Raw genomic sequence first — 23,382 nt, 5'->3', positions numbered from 1 at the left:
AGGGTATAGATTGGTTGCAATTACCGTGTTATGTAGCATGTGACCACAGGGAGCGCTTTGTTACGTAATTCTCTGGCCGGGTCAGATAACGGGACTCCTACCAGTAGAAAAACTGATTGCAAAATGAGGAGCTGCCTATTATCCCCTAGGTTGCTCCCTCCCACACGTTGCGCCAGCCCCTGGGCTGAGCAGCCTCTCTCCTATATCTGAGAGTTTGGTTTTCCAGGCAGAACCGTGGATGCCCATAACTTTACCCCGAAGCTCTAAATGGGACGGAAGTGGCGCCACTGGGTTCAGCTGGATTTTCTCTGTGCAGGGAGACCAAATAAGGCTACTGTGTTTAGTTCCTGGTAGCTATGCTTTATAACTCAGTAATACAGAGTTCCAGAGCTGGCTGCATGGTTTGTGGGGAACGGAATGCAGATTCCAATTATGTGCTCAGCTAGGTTCAGAGATACTGCGTTTTGTTATTATAGGTCATTTTCAATATCTGGGCCTTGTGCTGGGAACCTGGGAACTGTGGTACCACAATGTCTGCATGGCAGCCTGAGTCAAACAAAGGAAGCCAGATGGCTGGAAACTGCACAAGAGTTCACAACCCTGTGATAATTTCTGGGGACACAGAGTCTATGCCCCCCCTACCCTGGGGTAGAGTTTCAAAGGCCTATTTGCTCGAGCTAATTTAAAAAAAAACATTGGCCTAGGGGAATGCCAAGGGTGGGGGCTGAGTTTGCGAGCAAGTATTTTGGCCCAAACTGTATCTGATAGAGAATTCCATCAGATATCAATTAGATATCATTTTCCCATATCTCACACCAACAATGTGAGGTGAGTGGTCTGCTGGTGTCTCAGCTTGTGCCCCTCAGCAGTGCTGCACATGTGCCCCCATACCTGCCGAGTCTGACTATAACCCCACAATGTGAGGTGGGTGGTCCGCTAGTGTCTCAGCTTGAGCCCATCAGCAGTGCTGCACATGTGCCCCCCACTCCTTTCATCAGCTGTCTCCATAGCCCAGGGTCACATTCTGTTTTCCTCAGGTTTGTCGGGGTCGACGTCCAGGCTGGCTCAATCGTCATCGTCCGTGGCATCGTACGTCACGTTGAGGAGGGGGTCCACCACCACCGACGGTTCTAAGGTACCTGGGGAAGAGATGGCCTCTGCTCCCCTGCTGCCCCGGGGTCTTTTCTCGTGCAGTGACCCTCTGTTTTCTATAACAGGACAGACCACGCAGTGCCTTTGAGCGTCTTTACTCCGTCGACTACCAAAGTGGTAAAATGAGCGCAGAGGAGCAGCTGCAGCGCATGAAGCGGCACCAAAAGGCCTTAGTCCGCGAGCGCAAGAGAACACTCAGCCAAGGAGAGAAGTCGGCGGTGACGGTCAGACCGCCCTCCCGGCCCCTGTCTGCGGACCTCAGCTCAGTATGTTAGCGGCAGGAGCATCCTGTGACTTGTAGTCTTTACGCGGCGCTGTGTGCATGGTACACCAGGTTATGGCTCCTCTCCAGGTAGAATCATTGCTTCCTTAGCTGCAGGGATTAATGGCTGCCGCTCTCGAGCACCGTGTAACCTCATAGTCTAGACGTCTGCGGAGCCTCATGGTAGAAGTGTCTCCACTCATTTGCTCCTAGGTAACAAGCACAAGACCCCGAGGCCTCTGCACGCTCCTAGACTCGTACTATATAGGTTAGCGCCTCTCGCTTCAGCACAACCGGACGACACAGGCAATCAGGGGCTCGTATTCCCAGGCTGCTGTGCAGGACCCCAACTCTGATCTGTCATCGCTGCCTCTAACCCATCACCCGCTGTTCCAGCGCCATTCATCATCTTGCTGCCTCTGTTACATTGAACGCATTAATCTTTCTGCAGACCCGACTAACCGCCATACTCATCTCCGCCAGGCTGCGGCTCCGCACCAATCACATGCGCCTCATCAGCTGCTTGTCTTGTCGAAAAGTCCCATCTACCATCCAGCTGTGGCCCCAGGACAGGGGGCAACTATATCAATAAAAGCCGCTAGTCTGGGCACCTACCCCTGCCGCAACACAGACGAGGGGAAAACACCGACCGCTTCCAAAAATTGGCCTCAAGGGTGCTGGTGCCGCTAATCTCTAGAGATGGATAGGAGGCATTCTCAGTGATGTCACCTCTGATCTCTAGTGATGTATAGGAGGCATTCTCAGTGATGTCACCGCTGATCTCTAGTGATGGATAGGAGGCATTCTCAGTGATCTCACCTCTGATCTCTGGTGATGAATAGGAGGCATTCTCAGTGATGACACCTCTGATCTCTAATGATGGATAGGAGACATTCTCAGTGATGTCACCTCTGATCTCTAGTGATGTATAGGAGGCATTCTCAGTGATCTCACCTCTGATCTCTGGTGATGAATAGGAGGCATTCTCAGTGATGTCACCTCTGATCTCTGGTGATGAATAGGAGGCATTCTCAGTGATGACACCTCTGATCTCTAATGATGGATAGGAGACATTCTCAGTGATGTCACCTCTGATCTCTAGTGATGTATAGGAGGCATTCTCAGTGATCTCACCTCTGATCTCTGGTGATGTATTGGAGGCATTCTCAGTGATGTCACCTCTGATCTCTGGTGATGAATAGGAGACATTCTCAGTGATCTCACCTCTGATCTCTGGTGATGGATAGGAGACATTCTCAGTGATCTCACCTCTGATCTCTGGTGATGAATAGGAGGCATTCTCAGTGATGACACCTCTGATCTCTAATGATGGATAGGAGACATTCTCAGTGATGTCACCTCTGATCTCTAGTGATGGATAGGAGGCATTCTCAGTGATCTCACCTCTGATCTCTGGTGATGAATAGGAGGCATTCTCAGTGATGTCACCTCTGATCTCTGGTGATGAATAGGAGACATTCTCAGTGATCTCACCTCTGATCTCTGGTGATGGATAGGAGACATTCTCAGTGATCTCACCTCTGATCTCTGGTGATGAATAGGAGGCATTCTCAGTGATGACACCTCTGATCTCTAATGATGGATAGGAGACATTCTCAGTGATGTCACCTCTGATCTCTAGTGATGGATAGGAGGCATTCTCAGTGATCTCACCTCTGATCTCTGGTGATGAATAGGAGACATTCTCAGTGATGTCACCTCTGATCTCTAATGATGGATAGGAGACATTCTCAGTGATGTCACCTCTGATCTCTAATGATGGATAGGAGGCATTCTCAGTGATGTCACCTCTGATCTCTAATGATGGATAGGAGACATTCTCAGTGATGTCATCTCTGATCTCTAGTGATGGATAGGAGGCATTCTCAGTGATCTCACCTCTGATCTCTGGTGATGAATAGGAGGCATTCTCAGTGATGTCACTGCTGATCTCTAGTGATGGATAGGAGGCATTCTCAGTGATGTCACCTCTGATCTCTAGTGATGGATAGGAGGCATTCTCAGTGATGTCACCTCTGATCTCTAATGATGGATAGGAGACATTCTCAGTGATGTCACCTCTGATCTCTAATGATGGATAGGAGGCATTCTCAGTGATGTCACCTCTGATCTCTAATGATGGATAGGAGACATTCTCAGTGATGTCACCGCTGATCTCTGGTGATGGATAGGAGACATTCTCAGTGATGTCATCTCTGATCTCTTGTGATGGATAGGAGGCATTCTCAGTGATGTCACCGCTGATCTCTAGTGATGGATAGGAGGCATTCTCAGTGATGTCACCTCTGATCTCTAGTGATGTATAGGAGGCATTCTCAGTGATCTCACCTCTGATCTCTGGTGATGAATAGGAGGCATTCTCAGTGATGTCACCTCTGATCTCTAATGATGGATAGGAGACATTCTCAGTGATGTCACCTCTGATCTCTGGTGATGGATAGGAGGCATTCTCAGTGATGTCACCTCTGATCTCTAATGATGGATAGGAGACATTCTCACTGATGTCACCGCTGATCTCTAGTGATGGATAGGAGACATTCTCAGTGATGTCACCGCTGATCTCTGGTGATGAATAGGAGACATTCTCAGTGATGTCACCTCTGATCTCTAATGATGGATAGGAGGCATTCTCAGTGATGTCACCGCTGATCTGTAGTGATGGATAGGAGACATTCTCAGTGATGTCACCTCTGATCTCTAGTGATGGATAGGAGGCATTCTCGGTGATGTCACCTCTGATCTCTGGTGATGGATAGGAGACATTCTCGGTGATGTCACCTCTGATCTCTGGTGATGGATAGGAGGCATTCTCGGTGATGTCACCTCTGATCTCTGGTGATGGATAGGAGGTATTCTCGGTGATGTCACCTCTGATCTCTAGTGATGGATAGGAGGTATTCTCGGTGATGTCACCTCTGATCTCTAGTGATGGATAGGAGGCATTCTCAGTGATGTCACCTCTGATCTCTAGTGATGGATAGGAGGCATTCTCAGTGATGTCACCTCTGATCTCTAGTGATGGATAGGAGGCATTCTCAGTGATCTCACCTCTGATCTCTGGTGATGAATAGGAGACATTCTCAGTGATGTCACCTCTGATCTCTAGTGATGGATAGGAGGCATTCTCAGTTATGTCACCTCTGATCTCTAGTGATGGATAGGAGGCATTCTCAGTGATGTCACCTCTGATCTCTGGTGATGGATAGGAGACATTCTCAGTGATGTCACCTCTGATCTCTAGTGATGGATAGGAGGCATTCTCAGTGATGTCACCGCTGATCTCTAGTGATCGATAGGAGGCATTCTCAGTGATGTCACCGCTGATCTCTAGTGATCGATAGGAGACATTCTCAGTGATGTCACCTCTGACCTCTAGTGATGGATAGGAGGCATTCTCAGTGATGTCACCGCTGATCTCTAGTGATGGATAGGAGGCATTCTCAGTGATGTCACCGCTGATCTCTAGTGATGGATAGGAGACATTCTCAGTGATGTCACCTCTGATCTCTGGTGATGGATAGGAGGCATTCTCAGTGATGTCACCTCTGATCTCTGGTGATGGATAGGAGGCATTCTCAGTGATGTCACCGCTGATCTCTAGTGATGGATAGGAGACATTCTCAGTGATGTCACCTCTGATCTCTAGTGATGGATAGGAGGCATTCTCAGTGATGTCACCTCTGATCTCTGGTGATGGATAGGAGACATTCTCAGTGATGTCACCTCTGATCTCTAGTGATGGATAGGAGACATTCTCAGTGATGTCACCTCTGATCTCTAGTGATGGATAGGAGACATTCTCAGTGATGTCACCTCTGATCTCTAGTGATGGATAGGAGGCATTCTCAGTGATGTCACCTCTGATCTCTAGTGATGGATAGGAGGCATTCTCAGTGATGTCACCTCTGATCTCTAGTGATGGATAGGAGGCATTCTCAGTGATGTCACCGCTGATCTCTGGTGATGGATAGGAGGCATTCTCAGTGATGTCACCTCTGATCTCTAGTGATGGATAGGAGACATTCTCAGTGATGTCACCTCTGATCTCTAGTGATGGATAGGAGACATTCTCAGTGATGTCACCTCTGATCTCTGGTGATGGATAGGAGACATTCTTAGTGATGTCACCTCTGATCTGTAGTGATGGATAGGAGGCATTCTCAGTGATGTCACCTCTGATCTCTAGTGATGGATAGGAGGCATTCTCAGTGATGTCACCTCTGATCTCTAGTGATGGATAGGAGACATTCTCAGTGATGTCACCTCTGATCTCTAGTGATGGATAGGAGGCATTCTCAGTGATGTCACCTCTGATCTCTAGTGATGGATAGGAGGCATTCTCAGTGATGTCACCTCTGATCTCTAGTGATGGATAGGAGGCATTCTCAGTGATGTCACCGCTGATCTCTGGTGATGGGTAGGAGGCATTCTCAGTGATGTCACCTCTGATCTCTAGTGATGGATAGGAGACATTCTCAGTGATGTCACCGCTGATCTCTGGTGATGGATAGGAGACATTCTCAGTGATGTCACCGCTGATCTCTGGTGATGGATAGGAGACATTCTCAGTGATGTCACCTCTGATCTCTGGTGATGGATAGGAGGCATTCTCAGTGATGTCACCTCTGATCTCTAGTGATGGATATGAGGCATTCTCAGTGATGTCACCTCTGATCTCTAGTGATGGATAGGAGGCATTCTCAGTGATGGCACCTCTGATCTCTGGTGATGGATAGCAGACATTCTCAGTGATGTCACCTCTGATCTGTAGTGATGGATAGGAGGCATTCTCAGTGATGTCATCTCTGGTGATGGATAGGAGACATTCTCAGTGATGTCACCTCTGATCTCTGGTGATGGATAGGAGACATTCTCAGTGATGTCACCTCTGATCTCTAGTGATGGATAGGAGGCATTCTCAGTGATGTCACCGCTGTTCTCTGGTGATGGATAGGAGGCATTCTCAGTTATGTCACCTCTGATCTCTGATGATGGATAGGAGGCATTCTCAGTTATGTCACCTCTGATCTCTGATGATGGATAGCAGACATTCTCAGTGATGTCACCTCTGATCTGTAGTGATGGATAGGAGGCATTCTCAGTGATGTCATCTCTGGTGATGGATAGGAGACATTCTCAGTGATGTCACCTCTGATCTCTGGTGATGGATAGGAGACATTCTCAGTGATGTCACCTCTGATCTCTGGTGATGGATAGGAGGCATTCTCAGTTATGTCACCTCTGATCTCTGATGATGGATAGGAGACATTCTCAGTGATGTCACCTCTGATCTCTGGTGATGGATAGGAGGCATTCTCAGTGATATCACTGCTGATCTCTGGTGATGGATAGGAGACATTCTCAGTGATGTCACCTCTGATCTCTAGTGATGGATAGGAGGCATTCTCAGTGATATCACTGCTGATCTCTGGTGATGGATAGGAGGCATTCTCAGTGATGTCACCGCTGATCTCTGGTGATGGATAGGAGACATTCTCAGTGATGTCACCTCTGATCTCTGGTGATGGATAGGAGGCATTCTCAGTGATATCACTGCTGATCTCTGGTGATGGATAGGAGGCATTCTCAGTGATGTCACCGCTGATCTCTGGTGATGGATAGGAGGCATTGTCAGTGATGTCACCAACTCCTTTAATTAAATGTAAATCTGTCAGCATTTTTGTAAGGAATGTGACCGCAGCATAATTGTAGGGGCAGAGTCCCTGATTCCAGTGATTTGTATGACTGGGCTGCCTGCTGTCGTTTTGAAACATTCACTGCTTTCTCTGCTGTCGATGCAGCAGTGCTTAATTGCAGAGATGTGCAGAATCCCTCTCACACCACTGATTGGCAGCTTTCTTTGTCGGGGTTACACAGAGCAGGAGGACCAGGAGGCACGAGACATCTAGTCCTGTAGTGATAATCTCCTGCTGATAAAAGACTTTTTTTATTGAAACAGCTGCACACAGCCCAGTAAGTGACATATGGCTGGAGTCATGGACTCTGCCCCTCCCTTATGCTGATGTCAGATTAAATAGCCAAGTCCTGCGGACAGATTCCCTATAATACTGATAATAATTGATGTGAAGTCTGAAAAGACATAGTAAGAATGTCTTGGATGTAAGGGTGCGGTGCAGCGGTTGTAGCGCTCTCTGCAGTCTCATTCTTCTTCATTCCACTCTCGCTCCAGAGCAATAACTCCCATCCTCCATTCTATGATGTGGGCAGCACTTCCGGATACTGTAACCTTTTTTATTCTTCTGTATCTTTGCTACTTGTCTTTAACGTTCTCGGATCCTTTTGGAGACGATGTTAATATGAGCTTGGTGCTTTTTACTGTATGTCTACAAGAGAACACAATAAACTGGAAACCTCAGACGCTTCTTACAATCTTTTCTGTTGGCTCAGAATGCAGCCTGGTGCCAGGAGTATGGCGGGAGGTGGCGATCGCTGCCAGGAGGCGCAAACTGATGAATGATGGGACCTGGAAGGGAACAATCTGTGCCTAAGGGGAACCTGCCATTAGATGCAGGGAGGCTGAGAGCGCGACGGCAGCCATGTACGACATCCCTGAAACACGCTCTAGACTCTCCGATGCGGCCTGGCCGGCTCCTCCCAGCACAGCTGATTGACAGGTCGCTCCCTGTGTACACACTACATGTACATGCAGACTGCACTTGTACATGCACATGCAGCGGGTGAAATAAGGATTGGACTCGTCACCAATGTTCTCAGTACATCTATTGGTAAAGGTGCTATCGTCATGAAATTCTCCCCAGATGTCGGGGACGACCCGTCCAATCCACACAGGACAGAAATCACCATGATGTCCATAAATGATGTGGAATAATGAGAGATGGTGCAGGGTAAAGTACTGAACACGTTACTGCAATGTAGTATTTGATACAAAAGCCTTTGTTGTTGACAATGAAGCTTCCAGACTCTTCCTGTATGGAGAAACTAGTCGCAGGCATTGCTCAGGAGGGATGTTGGCTCATTCTTCCACATAAACACTCGTCACATCCTGAATCTTTCGTGGCTCCTTCTATGATCTCTGAGCTTTAGTTCCTTCCATACATTTTCTCTTGGACTCGGGTCCGGTGATCGGCTGGCCCGTTCTAGCAGATTTCTTTTCTTTCTCTGAATCCACACAAGAGTTTACTTGGCCGTGTTGGGATCATCATCTGGCTTACATGACCTCCCTCGTTTCATGTTCATCAATCTGGTAGATGACAGATTATCAAGAATAGCTCGTACATTTGACATTCATCCTTCCATCAATTATATGAAGTTTACCAATGTCATATGCTGAAAACCATCCACACACCATGATGTTCCCATCTCCACACCTCACTGTTGTGCGGTGTTGTTGGAGAGATATGCTGTGCCTTTTGGCCTCCAAACATGGTGTGTATATTATGGCATCCAAAGAGTTCAATCTTCATTTCATCTGACCAGACTATATGCTCCCAGTATTTCTCAGGCTTGTCTAAATGGCTTGAACATAGTTTTTTTTTGTTCAATTAAGTCTTGCATGGTCAGCATGCATACAGGCCATGGAGGTTGTGTGGTGAGCGTGCATACAGGCTATGGAGATTGTGTGAGCATGCATACAGGCCATGGAGGTTGTGTGGTGAGAGTGCATACAGGCCATGGAGGTTGTGTGGTGATCGTGCATACAGGCCATGGAGGTTGTGTGGTCAGCGTGCATACAGGCCACGGAGGTTGTGTGGTCAGCGTGCATACAGGCTATGGAGGTTGTGTGGTGAGCGTGCATACAGGCTATTGAGATTGTGTGGTGAGCATGCATACAGGCCATGGAGGTTGTGTGGTGAGCGTGCATACAGGCTATGGAGGTTGTGTGGTGAGCGTGCATACAGGCCATGGAGGTTGTGTGGTGATCGTGCATACAGGCCATGGAGGTTGTGTGGTGATCGTGCATACAGGCTATGGAGATTGTGTGAGCATGCATACAGGCCATGGAGGTTGTGTGGTGAGAGTGCATACAGGCCATGGAGGTTGTGTGGTGAGCGTGCATACAGGCTATGGAGGTTTGGTGGTGAGCGTGCATACATGCCATGGAGGTTGTGTGGTGAGCGTGCATACAGGCCATGGAGGTTGTGTGGTGAGCGTGCATACAGGCTATGGAGGTTGGGTGGTGAGCGTGCATACAGGTTATGGAGGTTGTGTGGTGAGCATGCATACAGGCCATGGAGGTTGTGTGGTGAGCGTGCATACAGGCTATGGAGATTGTGTGAGCATGCATACAGGCCATGGAGGTTGTGTGGTGAGAGTGCATACAGGCCATGGAGGTTGTGTGGTGAGCGTGCATACAGGCTATGGAGGTTTGGTGGTGAGCGTGCATACATGCCATGGAGGTTGTGTGGTGAGCATGCATACAGGCCATGGAGGTTGTGTGGTGAGCGTGCATAGAGGCTATGGAGATTGTGTGAGCATGCATACAGGCCATGGAGGTTGTGTGGTGAGTGCATACAGGCCATGGAGGTTGTGTGGTGAGCGTGCATACAGGCTATGGAGGTTTGTTGGTGAGCGTGCATACATGCCATGGAGGTTGTGTGGTGAGCGTGCATACAGGCCATGGAGGTTGTGTGGTGAGCGTGCATACAGGCTATGGAGGTTGGGTGGTGAGCGTGCATACAGGTTATGGAGGTTGTGTGGTGAGCATGCATACAGGCCATGGAGGTTGTGTGGTGAGCGTGCATACAGGCCATGGAGGTTGTGATCGTGCATACAGGCCATGGAGGTTGTGTGATGAGCATGCCTATAGGCCATGGAAGTTGTGTGGTGAGCGTGCATACAGGCCATGGAGGTTGCATGGTGAGCATGCATACAGACCATCGAGGTTGCGTGGTGAGCATGCATACAGGCTATGGAGGTTGCGTGGTGAGCGTGCATATGTTCCATGGAGATTGTGTGTTTTACTTATCAGTTTTTGTTCCTGCTGATTTCAGGTCTTTCTGTAGCTCTCCACACGAGGTCCTTGGCTCTTGGACAACTCCTCTGATAATTATTTTAACTTATCTGTCTGAAACCTTGTGGGGAGCACCTGGTCCTGGCCAGTTTATGGTGAAATCTTTGCGGGGAGCACCTAGTCAAAGTTGGTTTATGGTGATATCTTTGTGGGGAGCACCTGGTTCTAGCCAGTTTGTGGTGAAATCTTTGCGGGGAGCACCTGGTCAAGGCTGGTTTATGGTGAAATCTTTGTGAGGAGCACCTGGTTCTAGCCAGTTTATGGTGAAATCTTTGCGGGGAGCACATGGTCAAGGCTGGTTTATGGTGAAATCTTTGTGGGGAGCACCTGGTTCTAGCCAGTTTATGGTGAAATCTTTGCGGGGAGCACCTGGTCAAGACTGGTTTATGGTGAAATCTTTGTGGGGAGCACCTGGTCAAGGCTGGTTTATGGTGAAATGTTGCGGGGAGCATCTGGTCATGACCTGTTTATGATGCAGTCTTGGGGGGAGCACCTGGTTCTGGCCAGTTTATGGTGAAATCTTTGCGGGGAGCACCTGGTTAAGGCTGGTTTATGGTGAAATGTTGCAGGGAGCACCTGGTTCTAGCCAGTTTATGGTGAAATCTTTGCGGGGAGCACCTGGTCAAGGCTGCTTTATGGTGAAATCTTTGCGGGGAGCACCTGGTCAAGGCTGGTTTATGGTGAAATCTTTGCGGGGAGCACCTGGTCAAGGCTGGTTTATGGTGAAATGTTGCCGGGAGCACCTGGTTCTAGCCAGTTTGTGGTGAAATCTTTGCGGGGAGCACCTGGTCAAGGCTGGTTTATGGTGAAATCTTTGTGAGGAGCACCTGGTTCTAGCCAGTTTATGGTGAAATCTTTGCAGGGAGCACCTGGTCAAGGCTGGTTTATGGTGAAATCTTTGTGAGGAGCACCTGGTTCTAGCCAATTTATGGTGAAATCTTTGCGGCGAGCACCTGGTCAAGGCTGGTTTATGGTGAAATCTTTGTGGGGAGCACCTGGTCAAGGCTGGTTTATGGTGAAATGTTGCGGGGAGCACCTGGTTCTAGCCAGTTTGTGGTGAAATCTTTGCGGGGAGCACCTGGTCAAGGCTGGTTTATGGTGAAATCTTTGTGAGGAGCACCTGGTTCTAGCCAGTTTATGGTGAAATCTTTGCGGGGAGCACCTGGTCAAGGCTGGTTTATGGTGAAATCTTTGTGGGGAGCACCTGGTCAAGGCTGGTTTATGGTGAAATGTTGCTGGGAGCATCTGGTCATGACCTGTTTGATGCAGTCTTGGGGGGAGCACCTGGTTCTGGCCAGTTTATGGTGAAATCTTTGCGGGGAGCACCTGGTCAAGGCTGGTTTATGGTGAAATCTTTGTGGGGAGCACCTGGTTCTAGCCAGTTTATGGTGAAATCTTTGTGGGGAGCACCTGGTTAAGGCTGGTTTATGGTGAAATCTTTGTGAGGAGCACCTGGTTCTAGCCAGTTTATAGTGAAATCTTTGCAGGGAGCACCTGGTCAAGGCTGGTTTATGGTGAAATCTTTGTGAGGAGCACCTGGTTCTAGCCAGTTTATGGTGAAATCTTTGCGGGGAGCACCTGGTCAAGGCTGGTTTATGGTGAAATCTTTGTGGGGAGCACCTGGTCAAGGCTGGTTTATGGTGAAATGTTGCGGGGAGCTCCTGATCTTGGCCGGGTTATGGTGAAATGTTGCGGGGAGCTCCTGATCTTGACCGGGTTATGGTGAAATGTTGCGGGGAGCACCTGGTCATGACCTGTTTATGGTGAAATTATGTTCTTTCCAATTTTGTGATCATGGCCCCAGCCGCGCTCACTGGAGACTTCAATAGTTTTGAAATTCCTCTGTAACCAATGCCATCAGGATGTTTTGCAGCAATAAGGTTGTGAAGGTCTTGAGACCACTCACTGGTTTTCCACATCACGAGTGTGGCACCTTGGTTATGAGACCCCTTTTTATCGGCATCGGGTTACCCAGCTGATATTATTGGTCACTAAGTGGCAGGATTGCTTCCTAATCACTGATAGATCTCGGCCGGTGTCAGGACTTTCCAGGGCTTTGTGCTCCTCTCTTTCTTCATATGTTCAGTACTTTACCCTGCGTCATCTCTCATTATTCCATATAATTTATGGATTTTCTGGTGATTTCTGTCCTGTGTGGATTGGACGGGTCATTCCCAACATTTGGGGAGAATTTCATGTCAATAGCATCTTTACCAATAGATTTACTGAGGACATTGGTGGCGAGTCCAATCCTTATTTCACCTGCTGTATGTTATACACCCTACACACAGACATAAATATAGATAGATATACGCACACACTGTATATAGACACACATACTGTATAAACGCACACTATATACATACAGACTATACACACACCTACTGTATACACACACTACACACACTGTATAGATACAATCACACGATACATATGCACACACTGTATACACGTACACTACACACTGTATACATACAGTTGTGGCCAATAGTATTGACACCCCTGCAATTCTGTCAGATAATACTCAGTTATTCCTGAAAATGATTGCAAACACAAATTCTTTGGTATTATTCTCTTCATTTAATTTGTCTTAAATGAAAAAACACAAAAGAGAATGAAGGAAAAAGCAAAACATTGATCATTTCACACAAAACTCCAAAAATGGGCCAGACAAAAGTATTGGCACCCTCAGCCTAATACTTGGTTGCACAACCTTTAGCCAAAATAACTGCGACCAACCGCTTCCGGTAACCATCAATGAGTTTCTTACAATGCTCTGCTGGAATTTTAGACCATTCTTCTTTGGCAAACTGCTCCAGGTCCCTGATATTAGAAGGGTGCCTTCTCCAAACTGCCATTTTTAGATCTCTCCACAGGTGTTCTATGGGATTCAGGTCTGGACTCATTGCTGGCCACCTTAGAAGTCTCCAGTGCTTTCTCTCAAACCATTTTCTAGTGCTTTTTGAAGTGTGTTTTGGGTCATTGTCCTGCTGGAAGACCCATTGTCCAAAAAGCTCTACTTTTGTCTCATCTGACCAGAGAACATTCTTCCAAAACGTTTTAGGCTTTTTCAGGTAAGTTTTGGCAAACTCCAGCCTGGCTTTTTTATGTCTCGGGGTAAGAAGTAGGGTCTTCCTGGGTCTCCTACAATACAGTCCCTTTTCATTCAGACGCCGACGGATAGTACGGGTTGACCTTGTTGTACCCTCGGACTGCAGGGCAGCTTGAACTTGTTTGGATGTTAGTCGAGGTTCTTTATCCAACATCTGCACAATCTTGCGTTGAAATCTCTTGTCAATTTTTCTTTTCCGTCCACATCTAGGGAGGTTAGCCACAGTGCCATGGGCTTTACACTTCTTGGTGACACTGCGCACGGTAGACACAGGAACATTCAGGTCTTTGGAGATGGACTTGTAGCCTTGAGATTGCTCATGCTTCCTCACAATTTGGTTTCTCAAGTCCTCAGACAGTTCTTTGGTCTTCTTTCTTTTCTCCGTGCTCAATGTGGTACACACAAGGACACAGGACAGAGGTTGAGTCAACTTTAATCCATGTCAACTGGCTGCAAGTGTGATTTAGTTATTGCCAACACCTGTTAGGTGCCACAGGTAAGTTATAGGTGCTGTTAATTACACAAATTAGAGAAGCATCACATGATTTTTCCAACAGTGCCAATACTTTTGTCCACCCTCTTTTTTATGTTTGGTGTGGAATTATATCCAATTTGGCTTTAGGACAATTCTTTGTGTTTTTTCATTTAAGACAAATTAAATGAAGATAATAACAAAGAATTTGTGTTTGCAATCATTTTCAGGAAGAAACTGAGTATTATCTGACAGAATTGCAGGGGTGTCAATACTTTTGGCCACAACTGTACATACAAACTGTATACATATACACAGACACGTGTCCACAATGCAATACCGTTGGGTTTGGTACCCTTCCCCCATTATCTGCCCCCTCAGGATTGCTGTCTTTACCCCTTCGCTCGATGGGATTTTATAATTTTGTTAGGATTTGGAAAATAATTTCCTGACTTTCATTTCCTTATCTTTAAAAAAAAAAATATATATATTCTCTAACTGATTAGAGGCCAAGACGAGGAGGGAGAAGGTTGGAGGGAGGCTGCAGCGTGCCGGAGGACGGTATGGGATCTCTAGCCCGGTGCTGCATCCCCCGGATCCGGTGCTGTCGCCCTCTTCCCTCGAGACATTTTGGAGTTCTGTCTCTCTCCCAGGCCGGTTTCCATAGGAGTTGTCAGCGTCCATCTGCGCCCCCCATGGCTGTACCCCTTACTGGTACATGCAGCAGAGATGAGTGACAACCCCACTGACCGCTCTGCAGGCGCTGACTGCTCGGTCGGAGGTGTCCTGCGGACGTGCGGTGCTGGTGACTGCAGATGGCTGTTCAGAACGGGCAGATGATTAACGCGTTTTCTGTCCGTTATCAGTGGAAACGAGAGCAGGACTTTGATTTCCAGCTACTAGAGAAGGCAGCGCGTGACGTGGAGGACCGAGAGAAGGAAGATCAAGAATGGGTGCACGCTAGGGCCATTCACGTCACCGAGCTGGACCTGGAGCCCCAGGACTACGATCTGGACATCAGCAAAGAGGTAAGTGATCCCCCTAGCTGCGGAGGACGGGGGGAGGTCTGGAGTGCAGGATTCTGCCCTTCCTCTGCTGCACCGTCTGATGGTGCACAGTGTTCTGCACAGGACTGATGGCTGTCCCATCCGCAGGAAAATATCGCCATCCAGTGGTTGTTTCCCAGGACAACATGCGACCCCTCACCTCATTGCAATAGTCATCTTTTTCCTGGTAAAAAAAAAATCAGACCGGTGACGTGTAGGTGACATGCGAGTGGCACGGGCGGGCATCATACAAGTGGCGCAGGCATCATGCGAGTGGCACGGGCGGGCATCATACAAGTGGCGCAGGCATCATGCGAGTGGCAAGGGCGGGCATCATACAAGTGGCGCAGGCATCATGCGAGTGGCACGGGCGGGCATCATACAAGTGGCGCAGGCATCATGCGAGTGGCACGGGCGGGCATCATACAAGTGGCGCAGGCATCATGCGAGTGGCATGGGTGGGCATCATACAAGTGGCGCAGGCGGGTGTCTTGCGAGTGGCATGGGGGGGCATCATACCAGTGGTGCAGACGGGTGTCTTGTGAGTGGCACGGGCGGGCATCATACAAGTGGCGCAGGCATCATGCGAGTGGCATGGGTGGGCATCATGCGAGTGGCATGGGTGGGCATCATGCGAGTGGCATGGGTGGGCATCATGCGAGTGGCGCAGGCGGGTCTCATACAAGTGGCATGGGTGGGTATCATACAAGTGGCGCAGGCGGGTGTCATACGAGTGGCATGGGTGGGCATCATACAAGTGGCGCAGGCATCATGCGAGTGGCATGGGGGGCATCATGCAAGTGGCGCAGGCGGGTGTCATGCGAGTGGCATGGGTGGGCATCATACAAGTGGCGCAGGCATCATGCGAGTGGCATGGGGGGCATCATGCAAGTGGCGCAGGCGGGTGTCATACGAGTGGCATGGGTGGGCATCATACAAGTGGCGCAGGCATCATGCGAGTGGCATGGGTGGGCATCATGCGAGTGGCATGGGTGGGCATCATGCGAGTGGCATGGGTGGGCATCATGCGAGTGGCGCAGGCGGGTCTCATACGAGTGGCATGGGTGGGCATCATACAAGTGGCGCAGGTGGGTGTCATACGAGTGGCATGGGTGGGCATCATACAAGTGGCGAAGGCATCATGCGAGTGGCATGGGGGGCATCATGCAAGTGGCGCAGGCGGGTGGCATGGGTGGGCATCATACAAGTGGCGCAGGCATCATGCGAGTGGCATGGGTGGGCATCATGCAAGTGGCGCAGGTGGGTGTCTTGTGAGTGGCACGCAGCTGACGCCTGAATGCCGAGAGTGCTGATCTAGCTGCCATGCTCGCTAAACAAGGCAACTGTTAGGTGGATTCATAACTGGCTTAGTGATCGGACCCAAAGAGTGGTCGTAAATGGCTGCACATCCAGTTGGAAGAATGTCTCAAGTGGGGTACCACAGGGCTCTGTCCTGGGCCCTGTATTGTTCAACATCTTTATCAACGATTTAGATGAAGGAATTGAGGGTAAACTGATTAAATTTGCTGATGACACAAAGCTAGGAGGGATAGCTAATACTAGAGAAGAGAGAGAGAGGATTCAAAAAGATATAAATAAACTGGAGAAGTGGGCAGCAACTAACAGAATGGTTTTTAACAGGGAGAAATGAAAAGTACTACATCTGGGCAATAAAAATGGAAAAAACATATACAGAATGGGAGGAATAGGGCTAAGTGACAGCACATGTGAAAAAGACTTGGGTATACTAATAGATCACAGACTGAATATGAGTCAACAGTGTGATGCAGCAGCAAAAAAGGCAAATGCAATTCTAGGATGTACTAACAGAAGCATACAATCTAGATCACATGAAGTCATTATTGCCCTCTACTCCTCTTTGGTCAGACCTCATCTGGAATATTGTGTCCAGTTTTGGGCACCACATTTTAAAAAAGACATCAACAAACTGGAGGAAGTTCAGAAAAGAGCGACCAGAATGATGACCGGTCTGCAAACCCTGTCTTAAGAGGAAAGGTTGCAGGATTTGGGAATGTTTAGTTTGCAAAAGAGAAGACTGAGAGGAGACTTAATAGCTGTCTACAAATATCTAAAGGGCTGTCACATTGTAGAAGGATCAACTTTATTCTCATTTGCACAAGGAAAGACTAGAAGCAATGGGATGAAACTGAATGGGAGGAGACACAGATTAGATATTAGAAAAAACTTTTTGACAGTTAGAGTGATCAATGAGTGGAACAGGCTGCCACGAGAAGTGGCGAGTTCTCCTTCAATGGAAGTCTTCAAACAGAGGCTGGACAGACATCTGACTGGGATGATTTAGCGAATCCTGCTCTGAGCAGGGGGTTGGGCCAGATGGCCCAGGAGGTCCCTTCCAACTCTACGATTCTATGATTCTATGATTCTAAAAGCTTTGTGTCACCAGACGATGCATTCGTCCTTTTCTCGTTCACAGTTGTCGACGCCAAACAAGGTGGAAATTCCAGAGAGATACGTAGACTTAGATCCAGAGGAGCCGATGAGCAGAGAGGAGCAGGAGGCAAGATGCCGGAGGGCGGAGAAAATCAAGAACATCCTGACCCGCTCCAGGTCATTGTCACAAGACTTCCTTACATTTCCTTACTTCTCGTGATTAGTCCATGCTCCTTCCATCTGATATGTCTCATCCTCCCCAGTGTCCACAACCTACAGCCGGTGGGACTTCTAGAAGAATTGGCTCCATCAGACCTCGACCTACAGATGCAAGAGCAGAAGAGGATGATCACCATTTCATATGCCCTCGCTTCTGAGGCCTCACAGCGCAGCAAACAAGTAGCAGGTAAAATACTGCAGAGCTGCACTCACTATTCTGCTGGTGCAGTCACTGTGTACATACATTACATTACTGCTCCTGAGTTACATCCTGTGTTATACTCCAGAGCTGCACTCACTATTCTGCTGGTGCAGTCACTGTGTACATACATTACATTACTGCTCCTGAGTTACATCCTATATTATACTCCAGAGCTGCACTCACTATTTTGCTGGTGCAGTCACTGTGTACACACATTACATTACTGATCCTGAGTTACATCCTTTATTATACCCCAGAGCTGCACTCACTATTCTGCTGGTGCAGTCACTGTGTACATACATTACTGATCCTGAGTTACATCCTGTATTATACCCCAGAGCTGCACTCGCTATTCTGCTGGTGCAGTCACTGTGTACACACATTATATTACTGATCCTGAGTTACCTCCTGTATTATACTCCAGAGCTGCACTCACTATTCTGCTGGTGCAGTCACTGTGTACACACATTACATTACTGATCCTGAGTTACATCCTGTATTATACCCCAGAGCTGCACTCACTATTCTGCTGGTGCAGTCACTGTGTACACACATTACATTACTGATCCTGAGTTATATCCTGTATTATACTCCTGAGCTGCACTCACTATTCTGCTGGTGCAGTCACTGTGTACATACATTACTGATCCTGAGTTACATTCTGTATTATACTCCAGAGCTGCACTCACTATTCTGCTGGTGCAGTCACTGTGTACATACATTACATTACTGCTCCTGAGTTACATCCTGTATTATACCCGAGCTGCACTCACTATTTTGCTGGTGCAGTCACTGTGTACATACATTACATTACTGATCCTGAGTTACATCCTGTATTATACCCCAGAGCTGCACTCACTATTCTGCTGGTGCAGTCACTGTGTACACACATTACATTACTGATCCTGAGTTACATCCTGTATTATACTCCAGAGCTGCACTCACTATTCTGCTGGTGCAGTCACTGTGTACATACATTACATTACTGATCCAGAGTTACCTCCTGTATTATACTCCAGAGCTGCACTCACTATTCTGCTGGTGCAGTCACTGTGTACATACATTACATTACTGATCCTGGGTTACATCCTGTATTATACCCCAGAGCTGCACTCACTATTCTGCTGGTGCAGTCACTGTGTACATACATTACATTACTGATCCTGAGTTACATCCTGTATTATACTCCAGAGCTGCACTCACTATTCTGCTGGTGCAGTCACTGTGTACATACATTACATTACTGATCCTGGGTTACATCCTGTATTATACTCCAGAGCTGCACTCAGTACTCTGCTGGTGCAGTCACTGTGTACATACATTACATTACTGATCCTGAGTTACATCCTGTATTATACTCCAGAGCTGCACTCACTATTCTGCAGGTGCAGTCACTGTGTACATACATTACATTACTGATCCTGAGTTACATCCTGTATTATACTCCAGAGCTGCACTCACTATTCTGCTGGTGCATTCACTGCGTAGATACATTTCATTACTCATCCTAAGTTACATCCTGTATTATACCCCAGAGCTGCACTCACTATTCTGCTGGTGCAGTCACTGTGTACATACATTACATTACTGATCCAGAGTTACCTCCTGTATTATACTCCAGAGCTGCACTCACTATTCTGCTGGTGCAGTCACTGTGTACATACATTACATTACTGATCCTGAGTTACATCCTGTATTATACCCCAGAGCAGCACTCACTATTCTGCTGGTGCAGTCACTGTGTACATACATTACATTACTGATCCTGAGTTACATCCTGTATTATACTCCAGAGCTGCACTCACTATTCTGCTGGTGCAGTCACTGTGTACATACATTACATTACTGATCCAGAGTTACCTCCTGTATTATACTGCAGAGCTGCACTCACTATTCTGCTGGTGCAGTCACTGTGTACATACATTACATTACTGATCCTGGGTTACATCCTGTATTATACCCCAGAGCTGCACTCACTATTCTGCTGGTGCAGTCACTGTGTACATACATTACATTACTGATCCTGGGTTACATCCTGTATTATACTCCAGAGCTGCACTCAGTACTCTGCTGGTGCAGTCACTGTGTACATACATTACATTACTGATCCTGAGTTACATCCTGTATTATACTCCAGAGCTGCACTCACTATTCTGCAGGTGCAGTCACTGTGTACATACATTACATTACTGATCCTGAGTTACATCCTGTATTATACTCCAGAGCTGCACTCACTATTCTGCTGGTGCATTCACTGCGTAGATACATTTCATTACTGATCCTAAGTTACATCCTGTATTATACCCCAGAGCTGCACTCACTATTCTGCTGGTGCAGTCACTGTGTACATACATTACATTACTGATCCAGAGTTACCTCCTGTATTATACTCCAGAGCTGCACTCACTATTCTGCTGGTGCAGTCACTGTGTACATACATTACATTACTGATCCTGAGTTACATCCTGTATTATACCCCAGAGCAGCACTCACTATTCTGCTGGTGCAGTCACTGTGTACATACATTACATTACTGATCCTGAGTTACATCCTGTATTATACTCCAGAGCTGCACTCACTATTCTGCTGGTGCAGTCACTGTGTACATACATTACATTACTGATCCAGAGTTACCTCCTGTATTATACTCCAGAGCTGCACTTACTATTCTGCTGGTGCAGTCACTGTGTACATACATTACATTACTGATCCTGGGTTACATCCTGTATTATACCCCAGAGCTGCACTCACTATTCTGCTGGTGCAGTCACTGTGTACATACATTACTGATCCTGAGTTACATCCTGTATTATACCCCAGAGCTGCACTCACTATTCTGCTGGTGCAGTCACTGTGTACATACATTACATTACTGATCCTGAGTTACATCCTGTATTATACCCCAGAGCTGCACTCACTATTCTGCTCGTGCAGTCACTGTGTACATACATTACATTACTGATCCTGAGTTACATCCTGTATTATACCCCAGAGCTGCACTCACTATTCTGCTGGTGCAGTCGCTGTGTACATACATTACTGATCCTGAGTTACATCCTGTATTATACCCCAGAGCTGCACTCGCTATTCTGCTGGTGCAGTCACTGTGTACACACATTACATTACTGATCCTGAGTTACATCCTGTATTATACCCCAGAGCTGCACTCACTATTCTGCTGGTGCAGTCACTGTGTACATACATTACTGATCCTGAGTTACATCCTGTATTAAACTGCAGAGCTGCACTCACTATTCTGCTGGTGCAGTCACTGTGTACACACATTACATTACTGATCCTGAGTTACATCCTGTATTATACCCCAGAACTGCACTCACTATTCTGCAGGTGCAGTCACTGTGTACATACATTACTGATCCTGAGTTACATCCTGTATTAAACTCCAGAGCTGCACTCACTATTCTGCTGGTGCAGTCACTGTGTACATACATTACATTACTGATCCTGAGTTACATCCTGTATTATACCCCAGAGCTGCACTCACTATTCTGCTGGTGCAGTCACTGTGTACATACATTACATTACTGATCCTGAGTTACATCCTGTATTATACCCCAGAGCTGCACTCACTATTCTGCTGGTGCAGTCACTGTGTACACACATTACATTACTGATCCTGAGTTACATTCTGCATTATACTCCAGAGCTGCACTTACTATTCTGCTGGTGCAGTCACTGTGTACATACATTACATTACTGATCCTGGGTTACATCCTGTATTATACCCCAGAGCTGCACTCACTATTCTGCTGGTGCAGTCACTGTGTACATACATTACTGATCCTGAGTTACATCCTGCATTATACTCCAGAGCTGCGCTCACTATTCTGCTGGTGTATGATAGAACCAGTTCAGTGCTGTGTATTTACTTGTCCCTGACCTTCATGCATCAGAGAACAGATGGGTGTAGTTTTGGGTGGGGGTCTTGTGTTCAAATCCTCCAGATTCTCGCCCGTCGTTCTCCATGAAACTCTGACTGTCTAATTCTGTGTGGGTCTTTGCAGCCGGACCACTGGTCTTGGGGTACGTCTCCCACCGGCCTCCCGCTCCCCTCCTGCACAGTCGGATGTACTACACCATTGTGTGACCAGCACGGACGTACGATGAGGTGTGGCGCATGCTGCACAATGTGTGTGATGTAGAGAGGAATCAGCGAGCGCCAGCGCCGTCCGAACCCCAGCACCACCCATCCTGCACCAGACGGTGGTGCCATCCGCCCGCTGTGAGAGGCGCTGACCCTGTAAGGTCTGCACTCCGTGACCGTGAGAGGCACCGACCCCGTGACGTTCCTGGAGCTGCTGCCTCCTCTCAGACGTGATCGGTGTTTTCCCGCATGGACATGTTGTGATGTGTATGTAGATGGCGCGGCACACACGGCTGTGCTGAGAGGCGAGCATGAGGCCTGCCTGGGAAGGGGCTGTGTGGGGAGGGACAGGGTATTTTCATAATGTATAGCTTTTCCTTTCTGGACTTCCCCTTTAATCCGCACATTAGACGGGTTGCATGGAGCGCTGCGCTGCCGTCGTGCTGCAGGGGGCGTCTCGCCTCTGGTCACTGACTGTGTCCCTTGCTCTGTTTTCAGCTCACGCAGCGTACGACCATTGAGCAGTTGCCAGCTGTACCGGTGTTCGCCCTGCTCCGAGCTGACGTCTGTTTCCACCGCTCTCCCGCCGCCTGTCCCACCACTGCTTCCTCCTGTCCGTGCGCATTACACTGGGGTTGTCAGAGGGGAAGCGCACATCCACCGGGGCGTGGGGTCCTCTGGACTTGAGCACAGCAAGTGCCTTAACACAGCGGCAGGCGGCGCGGCTCCAGCGCAGTGGCGGCAGGCGGCACAGAGCTCCTCCAGCACTTGTTACATTGGATGATCTTTCTACTCCTGACAGTTCCTGCGTTCTTCCACATGACATCATGATGGAATCATAACCCTGGAGCCCCCGCGATCACACCACAAGTCCCAGCATACCGTGTGTCCTGCGTGTCATCACCCAGGGCTGCTCCCTCCCCGGAGGCTCCGGACGCCGCCGTTTGCTGTGGTTTGAAGTTTCTCACTGAGGATTTTCGTAGAGATTTGTATTTTCAGTGTCCGGAGATGGATGTGTAAGACCCGGCTCCGGCTCTAGAGGGCGCCGTCCTCGCCACTTTTATTACATTTTGCCAAATTAGATTCTTTATTTTTGAATTTATAAATATATATATATATTGACATGAATAAAGAAAATGCAATAAAGCTTCTCGTCTGCCAGTCACGAGCTGTCGGCTGACACCCACCACTCAGTTTGTATCCGTACTTCTCTCTGCAGACCCCTCTATGGGATCCGGCCAGTGCCCCTCACTGCCCACTGGCATACACTGCATTACCTTCACCTGCCCCATAAGAATAAAGGGGAGGAGGGGTCTGCCCATCACTTCCGGGAGTCACCATTGGGGTGGGTGCAACGTGAGCCTGACGTCAGCACCAGCACCGCCCC

General features: G+C 48.1%; 1 protein-coding gene across 3 annotated transcripts; it reads left to right on the top strand.

Moving 5' to 3' along the window:
* Positions 1-958: 958 nt before the first annotated feature.
* On the top strand, positions 959-23,184 carry LOC141053716 (pleckstrin homology domain-containing family A member 7-like). 3 transcript variants are annotated; one of them, XM_073550753.1, is made up of 7 exons: positions 959-1,135; positions 1,218-1,418; positions 14,878-15,039; positions 17,513-17,646; positions 17,733-17,875; positions 21,916-22,019; positions 22,494-23,184. In XM_073550753.1, exons 1-6 carry the CDS (start codon positions 974-976, stop codon positions 21,996-21,998), a joined length of 885 nt encoding a protein of 294 aa, XP_073406854.1. In that variant the 5' UTR covers positions 959-973; the 3' UTR covers positions 21,999-22,019; positions 22,494-23,184. The 3 variants fall into 3 exon arrangements, with proteins under 3 accessions (XP_073406854.1, XP_073406855.1, XP_073406856.1); XM_073550754.1 differs by lacking the exon at positions 21,916-22,019 and having other exon boundaries at positions 22,798-23,184; XM_073550755.1 differs by lacking the exon at positions 21,916-22,019.
* The last annotated feature ends 198 nt before the right edge of the window (positions 23,185-23,382 follow it).

The sequence above is a fragment of the Dendrobates tinctorius genome, unplaced genomic scaffold, assembly GCF_039654945.1.
Source record: "Dendrobates tinctorius isolate UK_male_01 unplaced genomic scaffold, ASM3965494v1 ptg000168l, whole genome shotgun sequence".
Lineage (NCBI taxonomy): Eukaryota > Metazoa > Chordata > Amphibia > Anura > Dendrobatidae > Dendrobates > Dendrobates tinctorius.
Note: the sequence above shows the minus strand (reverse complement) of the source record. Positions and strands in the feature narration are given on the sequence as shown.